The 12,199-nt window shown below is 65.1% G+C and overlaps 1 protein-coding gene across 2 annotated transcripts; it reads right to left on the reverse strand.

Annotated features, from left to right (window-relative positions):
• Nucleotides 1–2,899: 2,899 nt before the first annotated feature.
• TRMT61A (tRNA methyltransferase 61A) lies at nucleotides 2,900–9,964 on the reverse strand. Of its 2 annotated transcripts, none has more exons than XM_082386348.1 (4): nucleotides 9,769–9,964; nucleotides 8,728–9,141; nucleotides 6,019–6,285; nucleotides 2,900–4,160 (listed from the first exon to the last, which is right to left on the reverse strand). In XM_082386348.1, the coding sequence occupies exons 2-4, from the start codon at nucleotides 9,110–9,112 to the stop codon at nucleotides 3,901–3,903; spliced, it is 912 nt and encodes a 303-aa protein (XP_082242474.1). In that variant the 5' UTR covers nucleotides 9,113–9,141; nucleotides 9,769–9,964; the 3' UTR covers nucleotides 2,900–3,900. The 2 variants fall into 2 exon arrangements, with proteins under 2 accessions (XP_082242474.1, XP_082242475.1); XM_082386349.1 differs by having other exon boundaries at nucleotides 8,728–9,087; nucleotides 9,769–9,961.
• Nucleotides 9,965–12,199: the final 2,235 nt, after the last annotated feature.

Genomic DNA, 12,199 nt, shown 5'->3' on the forward strand with positions numbered 1-12,199 from the left:
GAGGCCTTCCTGTCCCACCCCACCCCCTTCCCTGCTTTGCTCCAGCCGTGCACTTCTCACCTGCAGTCTGTGCCTGGTTCCCGGGAGCCCTTGAGGGCAGGCCAGGCTGCCCTGAAGGTCAGGGTCCTCAGCACCAGCGGGGTGCTGGCAGGTGCTCAGCCCCCATTTGCTGCGTGAGAGCGCCCGAGGCTGGTGAAGAGGATCGTCCTGAGGATTGGGCCCCCATCTACACGCTCCCTCCTGGGGGCATTGGGAGCCAAGACCTCCAGCAGGGCCAACCCAGGGATGCTCTCACCTGAGCCCCACTAGGAGGAAGGGACACCCCCAGGCTGGCATGTGAGCCCAAGAGCCCCTGGGCAGAGTGGAGCACTGGGTCCCATGACTGGCCTTTACTCAGAGCAGCCTTGCAAACAGCAGGCATTACCAGCCTGGGGCTCCAAAGCAGCCTCTCCTGACGCTTTCCACTTCATTCTCCTGGGCCTGCAGGAAGCTGTCCTGCCTGGGGCCTCCTGCTCCCACCTGGGGGGGCCTCCTGCTCACCCGCCTCCAATTTCCACCAGCCCTTCCACACCCTGCAGACCGTCGCCTCTTCCAAGGAGCCTTCCATGACTGCAGAAGTCTCCTTTGGCCTCCGTGGTCACACCCTAGACAACCACACGGGTGGGAGAGTGTCAGATATAGGAGGTCCTGGGTGGGTGGGTGGAGGCCTGGATCTGCCTCATCTCTGCTGGGCCTCAGTTTCTCCCCCTGTGCAGTGGGCTGGGATGGGGTAGGAGCTGCATCATTCCCCTGGGCCAGGGTCCCACGCAGCCCACCTGCCCTCCAGCATGCAGGCTAGAGGCTGGAGAGCCGGCAGCCCTAGGAGAACAGAGGCCATGGAGGCAGAAAGAAGGGGACGGGAAGGGGGGCCTTCCTGCAGACTGCAGGGTTGAGGGGGGCAGGTGTGGGGAAGCCCATCCCCTGACTTGTCCTCATGCGGAAGATGACCTTCCTTGTCACCCTCTGCTAGACAGGGTACAGCCTCCAGGGGCCTGGCATCCCTTGAACCAACACCCATCCAACAACCGCCCCGAGCCCCCAACCCACACTGCCCCAGGTTGGGCGCAGGGCACAAGCCCCTCCAAGGCAGGTGACGGTGAAGCACAGGGAGGACAGGAGCAGCTCACGCTGGGGCTGTGGGGGCAAAGCCCGGGGGGCTTCCAGGGGGAGGTGGCTGGAGCTGTGGAGGTGGCTGGAGACAGCTCCAGAGGCAGGCCCTGAACCTGGCCCGAAGGTGGGATCCTGGCCCGGGGCCCTCAGGGCAGGTGAGTGAGTCTGAGTGGCCATCTGTTTCCCGGGCTCAGGCCTGGGAGCGGGGGCTGCAGCGGAGGAAGCTGATGTGTCACGTCTCAGCCACTCAGACCAGGGCTGGGCAGGCGCAGGAATTTCCGAGGAAAAACTGAAGGCCAGAGGTGCTCGTCTGGGGCTGGACGGGGACTTTCCGGGTGAATCCTTGTCCTGTGACCAGCCCTAGGCTCCTGCCTCGAGGAGGTGACCAAGTGACCTGCTGATCAGTCACTCACCACGGGCCCTGGCCCTGACTCTCCGGGCATCAAGCTCCCCATCTGCAGAATTTGTGGGGCCGCTTGGCTTCTGCTTGTCTGCCTGAAGGGGCTCCCGGGCTAGGGGCAGCCCTACAGGGGTGATCACCAGCATGGGATGTGTGGGAGCAGAAGACGTGCTTGAGCAAGACGCTCTTGCCTCGGTTGGGTGGGGGAGGGTGGGAAGCACTGAGAGACACTTGAGGGGTTTTGAAGGATGCGCAGGAGTTCACTGCTGGCTTGGGGCCAGGTGGGGCTCCAGGCTGAGGCCCCTGGCATGGGACAGAGGCCCAGTGGGGCCCTGGGGGCTCGTGTGCAGGGCCTGGCAGACAGTCAAGGGGCTGGAGGGCCCCATACTTGAGAGCAGCTCTGTGCCAAGTGCAACTGCAAGCGTGGACAGGGATCCAGGTCGCCTGACCCCTACCTGGTGGCCCTGCGCCTTCATCCATCCTGGGCTTTCCCTTCCAGCTCACACGGACCCAAGTGCAGGCTCCAGTGACTCACCCAGGGCCACAGTCTAGCCTGCCAGCCGAAGCCCCGCCTGGAGAACAGGCAGAGCCAGGCCTGCAGAGGAGGCCTATGCCCTACATCAGACACCTCACAGGCCTTTCCTGAAGGCCAAGGAAAGCCCAGGTCCCTCCTGTGTCCCCAGACTAGGCATTTGGTCAGAGGTCAGGACGGGTCCTTGAAGGGGGGACATGATCCCTGGAGTAGGGCAAGGGCTTCCAGGGACCCTAGGGTCTCTGAGGGGACACAGGTCTTACAAGGAGACACAAGGCGCCCCTGGCCCTGTGATGCTGCCACCAAGAGACTGGTCCTCTTGCAGGCCCACCTCACTTGGCATCCCTCCAAGGACCCCCAAAGCCTGGGTGGTGGCCTGGGGCCAGGACAGCAGGCCTGGGAGGTCCTTCTTGAGTTCTGGGCCCTTCAGGCAACAAGAGAGGCAACCCAGGTGCCCAGGCCGGGCTATGGACGGAAGGCCCAGCCGGACATGGACGGACGGACACACACACACACACACACACACACACACACACACACACACACACACAGAGCCAGGGACTCTCTCCCTCCCCCGCCCCCACCCTTCCCAGGAACAAGTGGCCCTTTCTGCAGCTGGGTGGGGGTGGCCACACACTTGCCCCTTTGTCCACCATGTCCCAGGCCATTGTCCTGGAGTCCAGAGCCCCTGTGGTATCTGCCCTGGGAGAGGAAGGAGCAGGGGCCGGGGGGGCCACGTGCAGGGAGGTCCAGCATGGATGCTGGTGTGGGGAGTGGAGGTCTGGCCTCGTGGGGCACCAGGGGGACCAGTCAGCAGAGCAGGGGCAACAGTGTTTTATTTCTCTGCCAGGGGTGGTCGGGGACCAGCCTCAGGCCAGCCCGGGACCCTGGGGCTCTTGTGCCGACCTGGGGTCACCGAGGCTCCTGACGGCTGGCTGAGGCCAAGGGCAGGCACCCAGAGCCTTCAAGCAGCAGGGCGGGAGGGACGCCAGCCGTGCACCAGAGCTGGAGAGCAGGCCAGGGCAGGGCTGGCGCCCCCCACTCCGTCCTGGGTGCACGCCCCCATCCCCACATCCCTGCGGCTCCTGTGAGCGGCAGGGGCACCGAGTGGGCCCGACCCGACTGGCCAGCCACCGGACGCGTGTTCTCGCCCTGCCCAGCTCTTCCCTACGTGACGCTGTGTGTTCGCACGCATCGACACGTGAGGGCTCTGGCTGGGCCAGGGCCGCAGAGGTACTTCCCGGAGGCAGAAGCGAAGCAGCGGGGCTGCCCCGGCCCTGCGCCAGCGGGAATCTAGGGACATGCCCACACGGCCTGTGCACTGCCCAGAGGGGTGGGGTCAGGCCTGAGGCCACACAGCGGGGTCGCCTCAGATGCCGGGCAGCTGGACCGTGGGGGTCCCTGGCCCTCCTCCTCCGGGTCTTTGCTCCCCCTGTTTCCTCCCTCCTCGTTTGGGGCCACCTGGGAAGGGTCAGACCTGCGCCCCGCCACCTGCACTCTTGGGCCTCAACATCCAGAAGAGCCTACGGCAGTGGAGACGCTGAGTGGCAACAAAGAGCCGCAGGACGGGGACGCTGACCACAGCGGTGACGTGGGCGGGAGGCCTCCCTCCCCAGGGGCCGGACACTGCTCCACCGTGGCAGCCCCACTCAGCCACCCGGGAGGCCCCCAGCCCCGCCCCACCCTGCGTCCGTAGGTTTCTAAACACAGGCCCCGGCAGGCATCCGCCGACCATATAAGGCAGCCTCTGGCCGAGCTTCGCCTCCCCGTCCGGCCCCGCGGTGCTCCCAGCTCCCTGGAGCTCCTGGCGGGCGGCTCGCTAGCCCGGGGTCTTGGTGGCGAAGGTCAGGTAGCCGGTGTGGCCCACGGTCTCCTTCATGGGCATGCCGCTGCGGAAGGGGCCGGCGTCGGGGCCCGGACTGGCCCCCAGGTCAGGCGCGGGCAGGCTGATGGTGCGCACGTTGTAGACCTGGGGCAACACCTCCAGGGTGCTCAGCTCCGAGAAGCCACAGGCCGCCAGTGCCTGGCACGTGCGCTGCACCTGCTCGATGCACGGGGAGAACGAGCAGAAGCGCCCGCCTGCACGGGAGGAGGACGCGGGGTCAGAGGGCAGGGGGCCGCCCCCAGAGCCCGCCCGCCCGCCTGCCCGCCTCCTCTGGCCCGGGGGTCTGCAGGCTGGGACTGCAGGGCAGAGGCAATGCACCCCCAATCCCTTCGGGAGTGGGCGCTGCGAGACCCCACTGTGTGAGCTGAGGAGGGTGGGTGCCCCGACCCCTGTCCTGCGGTCCGAGGCCATGAAGCCCCCACCAAGCCCTCTGGCCACTAAGAGCTGCGGCCCCAGAGTAGAGGAGCCGGGCCGGGGCCCGGGGGCAGAAGCTCTTCTGCAGCCACGGGGCAGGGCCCCCCTGAACCAAGCCCTCTCACGTGCCGGCACGGACCCAGCCCACCACCCTGATCCCCCTGGGCTTCCAGAGGGCACCGCCACCCCTGATTCCCACCAGGCAGCTGAGCGCCGGGCAGAACCTTGGCATGGCAGCTGCCAGAGTGCTGGGCCTGAACAGCTTTAACCATACAGAGCAGCCCCGGGGGCGGGGGCTGCGGCTGTCACAGAAAATTAGAGGCTGTGGCCCGCTCCTGGGAACACGAGGCGCCTACTCTGAGCGGAGCCCCACGGACCAAGGGTGAGGGAGAGGGGGCAGGAGCTGCAACCCCTTCCTGCCGCCTCCCACCGGGGCTCGCCCACGCATCCTGCAGGCTGGCTAGGGGAACGGACGTGGCCCAGGCCAGCCCCCAGAGGTCCCTGAGGCCTGGTCACCTCAGCCACACCTGGGACACAGACCCCCAGGTGGTCCACTGGGAGGCCTGGGCTTGGAGGCAGTGTGCGGTTGACGTGAACCCAGAGGGCACAGGGTCACCCCCGAGAGGGGCCCCAACCCCTGTGCACACAGCCGAGGAAACAGGCCCCATTAGACGGGGCCTGAGCCTGCTGGTCAGCCAGAGGCCCAGAGAGCCCGGGGCCGCACCTCGCCGGGCCAAGCTGGAGAAGCGCCAGACCCACGAGGAAGTCGGGAGCCTCTGGGCCAGATCAAGCAGATCCAGAGAACAGGGCTTAGCGGGGCAGGGGGGACGGGACAGCACACAGCATGGCTCCCTCGGGGACCGAGGCCTGGGCCCGCTGGTGTCCCTGGAGCGGCGAGGACCTGCAGGTGTCCAGGGGGCAAAGCCGGAGGGGGCGGAGGTGTGGGGAAGCCGGCGCTGCCCCTCTCCCCAGCCCCAGGCCACCTCGGGAGTCCAGGGCTGAGCTTGAGCCAGCGGGCAGGGGCCCCACTGGGACCCTATGGCCGCCTTGCTGCCGGAGCTGGGCCTCGGCGTCTGTCTTTCCAAGGGGCAGGCCTTCCCTGGGGCGCCCCGGCTTGCCTCTCCCGCCCCCCCGTGCTGCACCGCTCAGCGGGCAGGAGGACGGGCCCGGCTGCTCGAGCCAGCAACTTCTCCAGAAAAGGGAAAAACCCAGGGCCTCGCCAGCACCTCCCTGGCTCGGAGCCGACCTTCCCGCCTCTGCACCCAGCATCTTCCCTAAAAGGGGCACATTAGCCTGCCTGTGGCGGGTGGGGAAGGGAGACTCTGCAGGCACCGGCTGGGGTGAGGGGCTGCCCTCTGACCTCTGGCATGCCCAGGGGTGCAGGCCCCGCCTCTCACTCAGGCAGGGCTGCCACATTCCCCAGGGACCCGAGACACCTCCCACCTTGGGGTGGGAGCGGGGCCAGGCCAAGGGGCAGGGGCCCAGGTGGAGCCCCACTCTCCCCAGCCCTGACCCCTCTCACCCTCACCCTCTCCCTGGGCGACCTCCCCACGACTCCCCCGCTGCCCTGACCTACCCCCCGCTCAGGCCGAAAGGGGCCCCGGCCTGGCCACACCCCTCCCAGACCCCCCGGCTCACCTTCGACCTTCAGGGCGTCCCAGGCATGGCCCACGGCCTCCCAAGGCGAGGGGATGTCCAGGAAGACAGCGTCCGCCACGCGGCTCACGCCGAAGCCGCTGCGGCACACGTCCTGGTTGCGCACGGTCACCCATCGGCCCACGCGGTGCTCCTGGAACTCCTCCCGAGCCTTCTCCGCCCGCTGCTGGTGGAACTCCACCGTGTGCAGGTGGCCCGTGGGTGCGATGGTGCGGATGATGGCGTGGGACACGGAGCCGCTGCCGGTGCCTAGCGGGACCGGACGGGTGTCAGACGGGAAACGACCCCACCCTCACCCTGAGGGACCCACCAAGGGCCCATGAGGTCAGCCGACCCCGGGTTACCAGCGGGCACCAGTCTGGAGCTCCCTGAGCGGTCCTGGGACACGAAGGCTGCATGTGTGGCGGGGGCAGTGGAGGGAGCTGACTGATCATCTATGTCTGCCGTGGGTCCAGCGGGGAGGGTGGCAGCCCTGCCCACCCCCAGCTCTGGAGAGACTCTGCTGCACAGACCTGGAGCCCCGAAGATGGGTCCCGAGAGGGGCCGGGACCGGCCCGCGGCCCTGCAGGCTCTGTGTGGAGCAGATCAAGAGGATTGGAACCGTCCCACGTGGTGGCTGGGCCCAAGCTCCCCGAGGGACTCAAGTCAGTCCATCTTCCTGCCCCCCACTCCGATCCGCTCCCGCCACACGGGGTGCAGCTCTGCCCTCACCCTGCGCGACCAGAGACACGGTGACCAACGTGCCCCCCACGTCATCGTCTCTCAGTTTTCCCCCAGCCTCACGGGCCGCCCCTCTACCGGCCTTCCTGCCCTGCAGCGCCCGGCCGGGCCTGCGTCCTCCTGTCACCCCCCCGTGACCTTCCCCCACCTCGCCGCTCCAGGCGCCAGGCCTCACGAAGACGCCCGGGCGTCCACTGCACACCGATCACCTCCCCCGCGACCGCAAACAGCGCCCAGCATTTACAGGTGCAGAGCTGGAGCCGATCCAACCCAAATCCACTCCCTGCCAAGCCTCCCGAACCAGTTGGTGACAAGACTGCCCAGCCAGACGCCACGGAGGAGCTCTCCCCTCCCCCACAGGTAACTCCTGCACCTCCTTCTCCATCTCTCCAGGAGCCGCTCCTTCTCCCCACCTGCCTGCCGGCTCCCCGTAACAGCCCCTGACCCCCGCCTTCAGTCCGCCTCAACACAGCCGCGGATCCTCTCCCCCCTCGGTCAGACCAGGCCTCTGCCCTTCCCACACACGGCTGAGTCGGACTCCTCGTGACGCCCGAGCAGCGCCCACTTCCTCCCTGACCTCATCCCTGCTCCTGCCACGCTGGTCTCCTTGATGGCCCCTCGCGCAGGGTCTCTGCAAGGCTCTCCCTTGGGGTGACCCTCCCCTTTGGCTCTTGGTACCGCCTTCCCATCATAGTCAACCACATTCAACTCACTGCTCCCGCCTCAGAGAGGTCTTCCCTGACACCCCTAGCTGGAGGGACCCCTCTCTGAGTCACCCTCAAACACGCAGCCCTGTCTCCCAAGCCCCCCAGCAATCAACAGCACCGAAACCGTCACAGTGGGCTTCCTGTCTGTCCCCTGTGAGAAGCAGAAACTTGGTCTGCCTTGTCACGGCTGTACCCACAGTTCCTAGAAGGGAAGCTGGCACATCAGAGGAGCCCAGAAGCATGCTCGCTGACAGCACTTTTCAGCCGAGTGGAGCGAGGCCCTGGCTGTGGATGCACGGGGGGAAGCAGAGGATGAGCTGGCCCTGAACCCTGTCCACCCCCCCAGCTGCCCTGGTGCTGCGCAGCCTCTGCCCAGGCCCCACCCACTCTCTGACCCACTCACTGCCCAGGTTCTGCATCTGACTCTCCCCAGTTCAAAGTGCTTGGCTGGGCAAAAAGAACCATCCGATTGTCCACATGGAGAAACTGAGGCCCTCCATGTGGACAAAGAGAGGGATGGAGATGGCTTGAAGCCTCCAAAAGTTGGCAGCAGTGCTACTGGGAACTCTTCGTGACTCTGGAACCCAGATGCCCGGCCCACGAAAAACATGCTGGAAATCTAGGCACACCTGGGCCTGGGCTGTTCTTGGCTAGGTTGCATGCTTCAATCCCCAACACCTGCGTGTGTGTGTACACGCGCACGCGCGCGCACACGTGTGCAGAGGCTGGGAACAGCTGCCTTCAGGCACTTCCATCTGCACTCCAGGCTCTGGGCTCAGTGACAATGGTGCTGGCCTGGGATGAGCACGGGGCCGGCTCCTCACCCACAGTGAGCACCCTGAAGCAGCCCTGGCCTCCCTCCAGGAAGGGGCACTCTCAGCCCTGGGCCTGGGGCTCCCATTCGCAGCAGTCAGGGACTGCCAGGCCAGGCACCCTCTGCCCTTCTGTCAGCACCTTGGTCAGCGCCGAGCAGCGCTCACACCCCCCACCCCACCTAGACAAGTAGGATCCCCCCGGGGCACCAGCTCCTCCAGCGGGCTAGCCTTGGTCCAGTCCCATCAACTCACACGCAGAGTACAGCACCAGCCTCCTAACCGGCTTCCTTGCTTCTGCCCTCACTCCCTGCAGTCAGCCCCCCCAGAAAGACCCTGTTAAAACAGAAGTTGAGTAATAATGCCTGTGTTCAGGAAGGGCAGGCTGGAGGCTGTCTGGACAGTGGGTCTGACCTCCACCTTCATGAACTGAGGTAACCTGAAGAACTCACCCGATTCACAGACCACAGAGCCAGGCCGAAGCTCCAGCATCATGGTGAGCAGGGCAATGTCGGTGGAGTAGAGGATCTGGGTGCGGTGTGGCAGGTTCAGTGTCCAGAGCTCAGGTGTGGGGTGCAGCACATACACCCAGCCACCTCGGCCGCAGGTCACCTTGGAGCCGAAGGGGCGGCCAATGAGGTCTACTGAATGCCGAAGGACGCCGTGCCGGGTCTGGGTCTGGGCCCCACGCTGCACACGCACTGCCACCATCGCACCATGGCCCAGTGACAGGATGGCTGTGTCACCCTCTTTGATCAGCTCCTCGTACGCCACGAAGCTCATGGTGTTGCTGTCTGGCAGGTGCCAGGGACCTGGGAGGTGTGTCAGCATGAACATGTAAGGGGGCCAGGAGGCAGGATATGCACCTGGGGTCCAGAGAGAAGGCTGTGAGGCCCAGATCCTGAGCAATGGGGTTGCAGTAGCTGGCTCAGTCCCTGGCACTGCCCATTAGGACAGCCCAATAGGGCTGCACCCTGGCCTGACATTTGAAGCCCTTCTTGGTGTGGTCTTAAGAAAAAAGCCATCAGCCCAAATCACAGATGGAGAAACTGAGGCCCTACACTGGCAGAGGAGGGGCCCAAGGATTCCCACAAAGTAAGAGCCTGACCCTCTCTCTCTCTCTCATCACCCTTCTCAAGGAGCTTGGCTTCCATTCTCCAGCTGTAGGATGAGAGAGCGACTACCTAGGGAAGAGCTGCAAATGGCCCGTGAGGTCACCTCCAGGCCAGGCAGAACCCCCCCCCCCTCCCCAGTTTCCCCTATGGCGGGCTCCTGGGTAGACAAGTGGCAGGGGGATGCAGATGTAAGAGCTCCCAAGCAGAGCTTGGGGACGTGCAGGGGGCAGTAAACAGCAACACTGGCCAGGCCTGTGTAGAGGCAGGGGGCGGCTTAGGCCAGGCTGGCACAGGGCTGGGGGCGGCCATGGGAGGCTGCAGGGAAGTGCAGGGCGACCCCCACCCGCGCACTGCCACCCTGGCCCTGCGGAGTCTCACCGGCGACGCTCGTCGGCCTCCGACTCCCGGAGGGTCTGCACGTGGGCCCGCGCCGCCGCCACAGCACTTCCGGCTCTGGCCTGGTGCGCGGCGCCCGCCGATGACGTCATGGCGTACCGCCCCGCGCGCGCGGGCTCCCGGGACTCACGGGCCGTCCCTCCCGGCCACCGGAGCGCGCCTCGTGCTCGGACTCTCTGCCTTTATTTCTACTCGTGCAAAAGACAAACTGAAAGTCCCACTGTCCCGCCGCCGAGCTGCTGCAGTCCTTCCAGACTTCTCCTACGGGCGCTATTGATAAAGGCTGGGAACAGGGCAGGGCCCCGTTCCGCAGCCTTTTGACAGCCCCGGAGTCCCCGGAAGGGCGGCCCAGGCGAGCTGCGCAGTCCCCTCCGAGGACACTTTGCCATGGACATTTTGTCACTGCAAACCGCTCTGGGAACACCTCTGACGGGCCCCAGGATAAATTCCAGAAAATGGAATCGCTGATGAGAGGGTCGACCCAGAAGGCTTTGGCTAGGGTCAGCCAGAGGAGCAGGAGATGGTGGCCTGGAAGGGTCTGCAGAAGTGGCCTTAGGCCCAGGCCTTGCCTCTTCTTGGCCTGCCTCCTCTTCAGGGGCACATTCTCCGGAGTGCAGGAGCTGCTTCAAGGAGGGAGGGGGTCCTCTGTCCCCTCCTGGAACCCAGGGTGCAATGAGCAGTGGTTGAACTGTGCTCCCTTTGGGGCCGGTCAGTGAGGACAGGGCCAGTGGCCTGAGCAGGGGACAGGGGGAGGGGCAGCTGGAGGACGCGGGCAGAAAAGGGAAGCAGCAGCCCTGCTCTGTCTCAGCAGAGCTGATTCAGAGCCGGTTCCTCTGGAGAGTGTGTGCGGGGGAGGGGGACAGGGGACATGGACTGCTTTCCTCCAGCACACAGGTCCCTGTGGGCCAGGGCTTATCCTGTTAGCCTCGGGTACTGGAGAGGGATAGAGACCCCAGCCCACCCAGCCACCCTGAGGCCTGAGCCCTAACCCAGGGCCAGCTAGCAATGACCCTAGGCCACACTTCCCAGGCCCAGGCTGCTCCATCCTGGGCAAATGGGAGTAGCCAGGCCCTGCAGAGCCAGTCCCTTCCCAGAGCCCTGCCAATCTGTGAGGCACTCTGAATTCTCCCTCCTCTGGGGCCAGGACTGGCGAGGGTGTCAGGACCACAGAGCCCATGATGGAGACCCAGGTGCCTAGCCTCAGCCCCTCCGTGCCCCTGCCCTGACTGGGCCTGGGCCTTGGAGCCCCAGAGGGAGAAGGTGAGGGGCCTTGGTGGCCTCCCATTCTCTGTGAGTTCTTGTCCCTGTGGGGCCAGTGCTCTGGCCACCAGCTGCCTGTGTGGCTTCATCACTGTCCCCTTGCCTCTTGCTCTCGACACTGAGACAACCCAGCTCCATCCACGGCTCGCCAACCTTTGTTCCAGGTGACTTTGCACCAGCCTGAATCACCCCTTAATTGCTCTCCTGGGAGATCTCAACTTTCCACTTCTCGTGGGGGTTCCTTTTCCCCAGGCTTGCAGCTACTCAGCGGCTGAGTGCCTACTAAGAGCCTAAATTAGGACTCCCAACTTCCCACTCGCCTCTCTGTGACTGGCTGGCCAGCTCCTCCATTGCCCCCTCCTCCAAGCAGCCTTCCCAGGGCTGTCCATCTGAGCCTGCCCCATCAGCCTGAGTCCTCAAGCACCAACTGATTAGCCAGGTCAGGTGGGTACTTTGCCCAGGGCAGAGTTTATATATTGGGCCCCCCCCTAAAAAGAACTGATACTGTATGAGCCCAGCTAAGTGTCATCACATTGAGTCTTCCCCACAATCCTGTGAGAGAGGGACCACCACTTTACAGATGGGGAAACTGAGGCTCAGGGAGGTCAAGTAACTTGCATAAGATCACACAGCCAACGTGGCCAAAGCGGGATTGGGATTTAAAGCCAGTAAACTTGGCTTCAGAGAACTAGTGGCAGATTTGAAGAAAGCTGGGAACTGGCAGGAAGTAGGCCCTGGAGGAAAGGGAGACCCTGAGGATGCCCACTGGGGGAGGCTTCTCTGCTCTCATCTCAGGCAGGGATCAGGTGACCCAAGGTCTCCTCTTCCCTGACCAGCTCAGTCTCCTGCCCCACCATGCTCTGTGACCACAAGGCAGCCCCTGCTCCTTTTCTGACCCTAACTAACTTCCCTTTTGGGTTTTGTGGAGCTCAGGGACAGGGGACCAGGAGGAAGCAATGCCCACCCTGGCTGCACTCTGAGCACAGACTCTGAGGATGGCCTCGTGTCCCCTGCTTGGATCCTGGCCCTGCCCTCCTACGTGGCTCACCTCCACCTGCCCAGCTCTGTGCCTGCCCCGCTGAGCAGGGTCATGTTCTGTGGATGAAAGGCCGGGGACTCCTTTGAGGCTCCCCACCCCCTCCAGGGCCAGGTG

This window comes from Balaenoptera borealis, assembly GCF_965194805.1.
Source record: "Balaenoptera borealis genome assembly, chromosome: 3".
Lineage (NCBI taxonomy): Eukaryota > Metazoa > Chordata > Mammalia > Artiodactyla > Balaenopteridae > Balaenoptera > Balaenoptera borealis.

Coding starts and splice junctions, on each gene's coding strand:
- TRMT61A (XM_082386348.1), bottom strand. CDS start 9,112: ATGTTCATGCTGACACACCTCCCAGGTCCCTGGCACCTGCCAGACAGC. Junction 6,286..8,727: donor CTCTGTGGTCTGTGAATCGG/GTGAGTTCTTCA, acceptor CGGTCCCGCTAG/GCACCGGCAGCGGCTCCGTG. Junction 4,161..6,018: donor GGACGCCCTGAAGGTCGAAG/GTGAGCCGGGGG, acceptor CCTCCCGTGCAG/GCGGGCGCTTCTGCTCGTTC.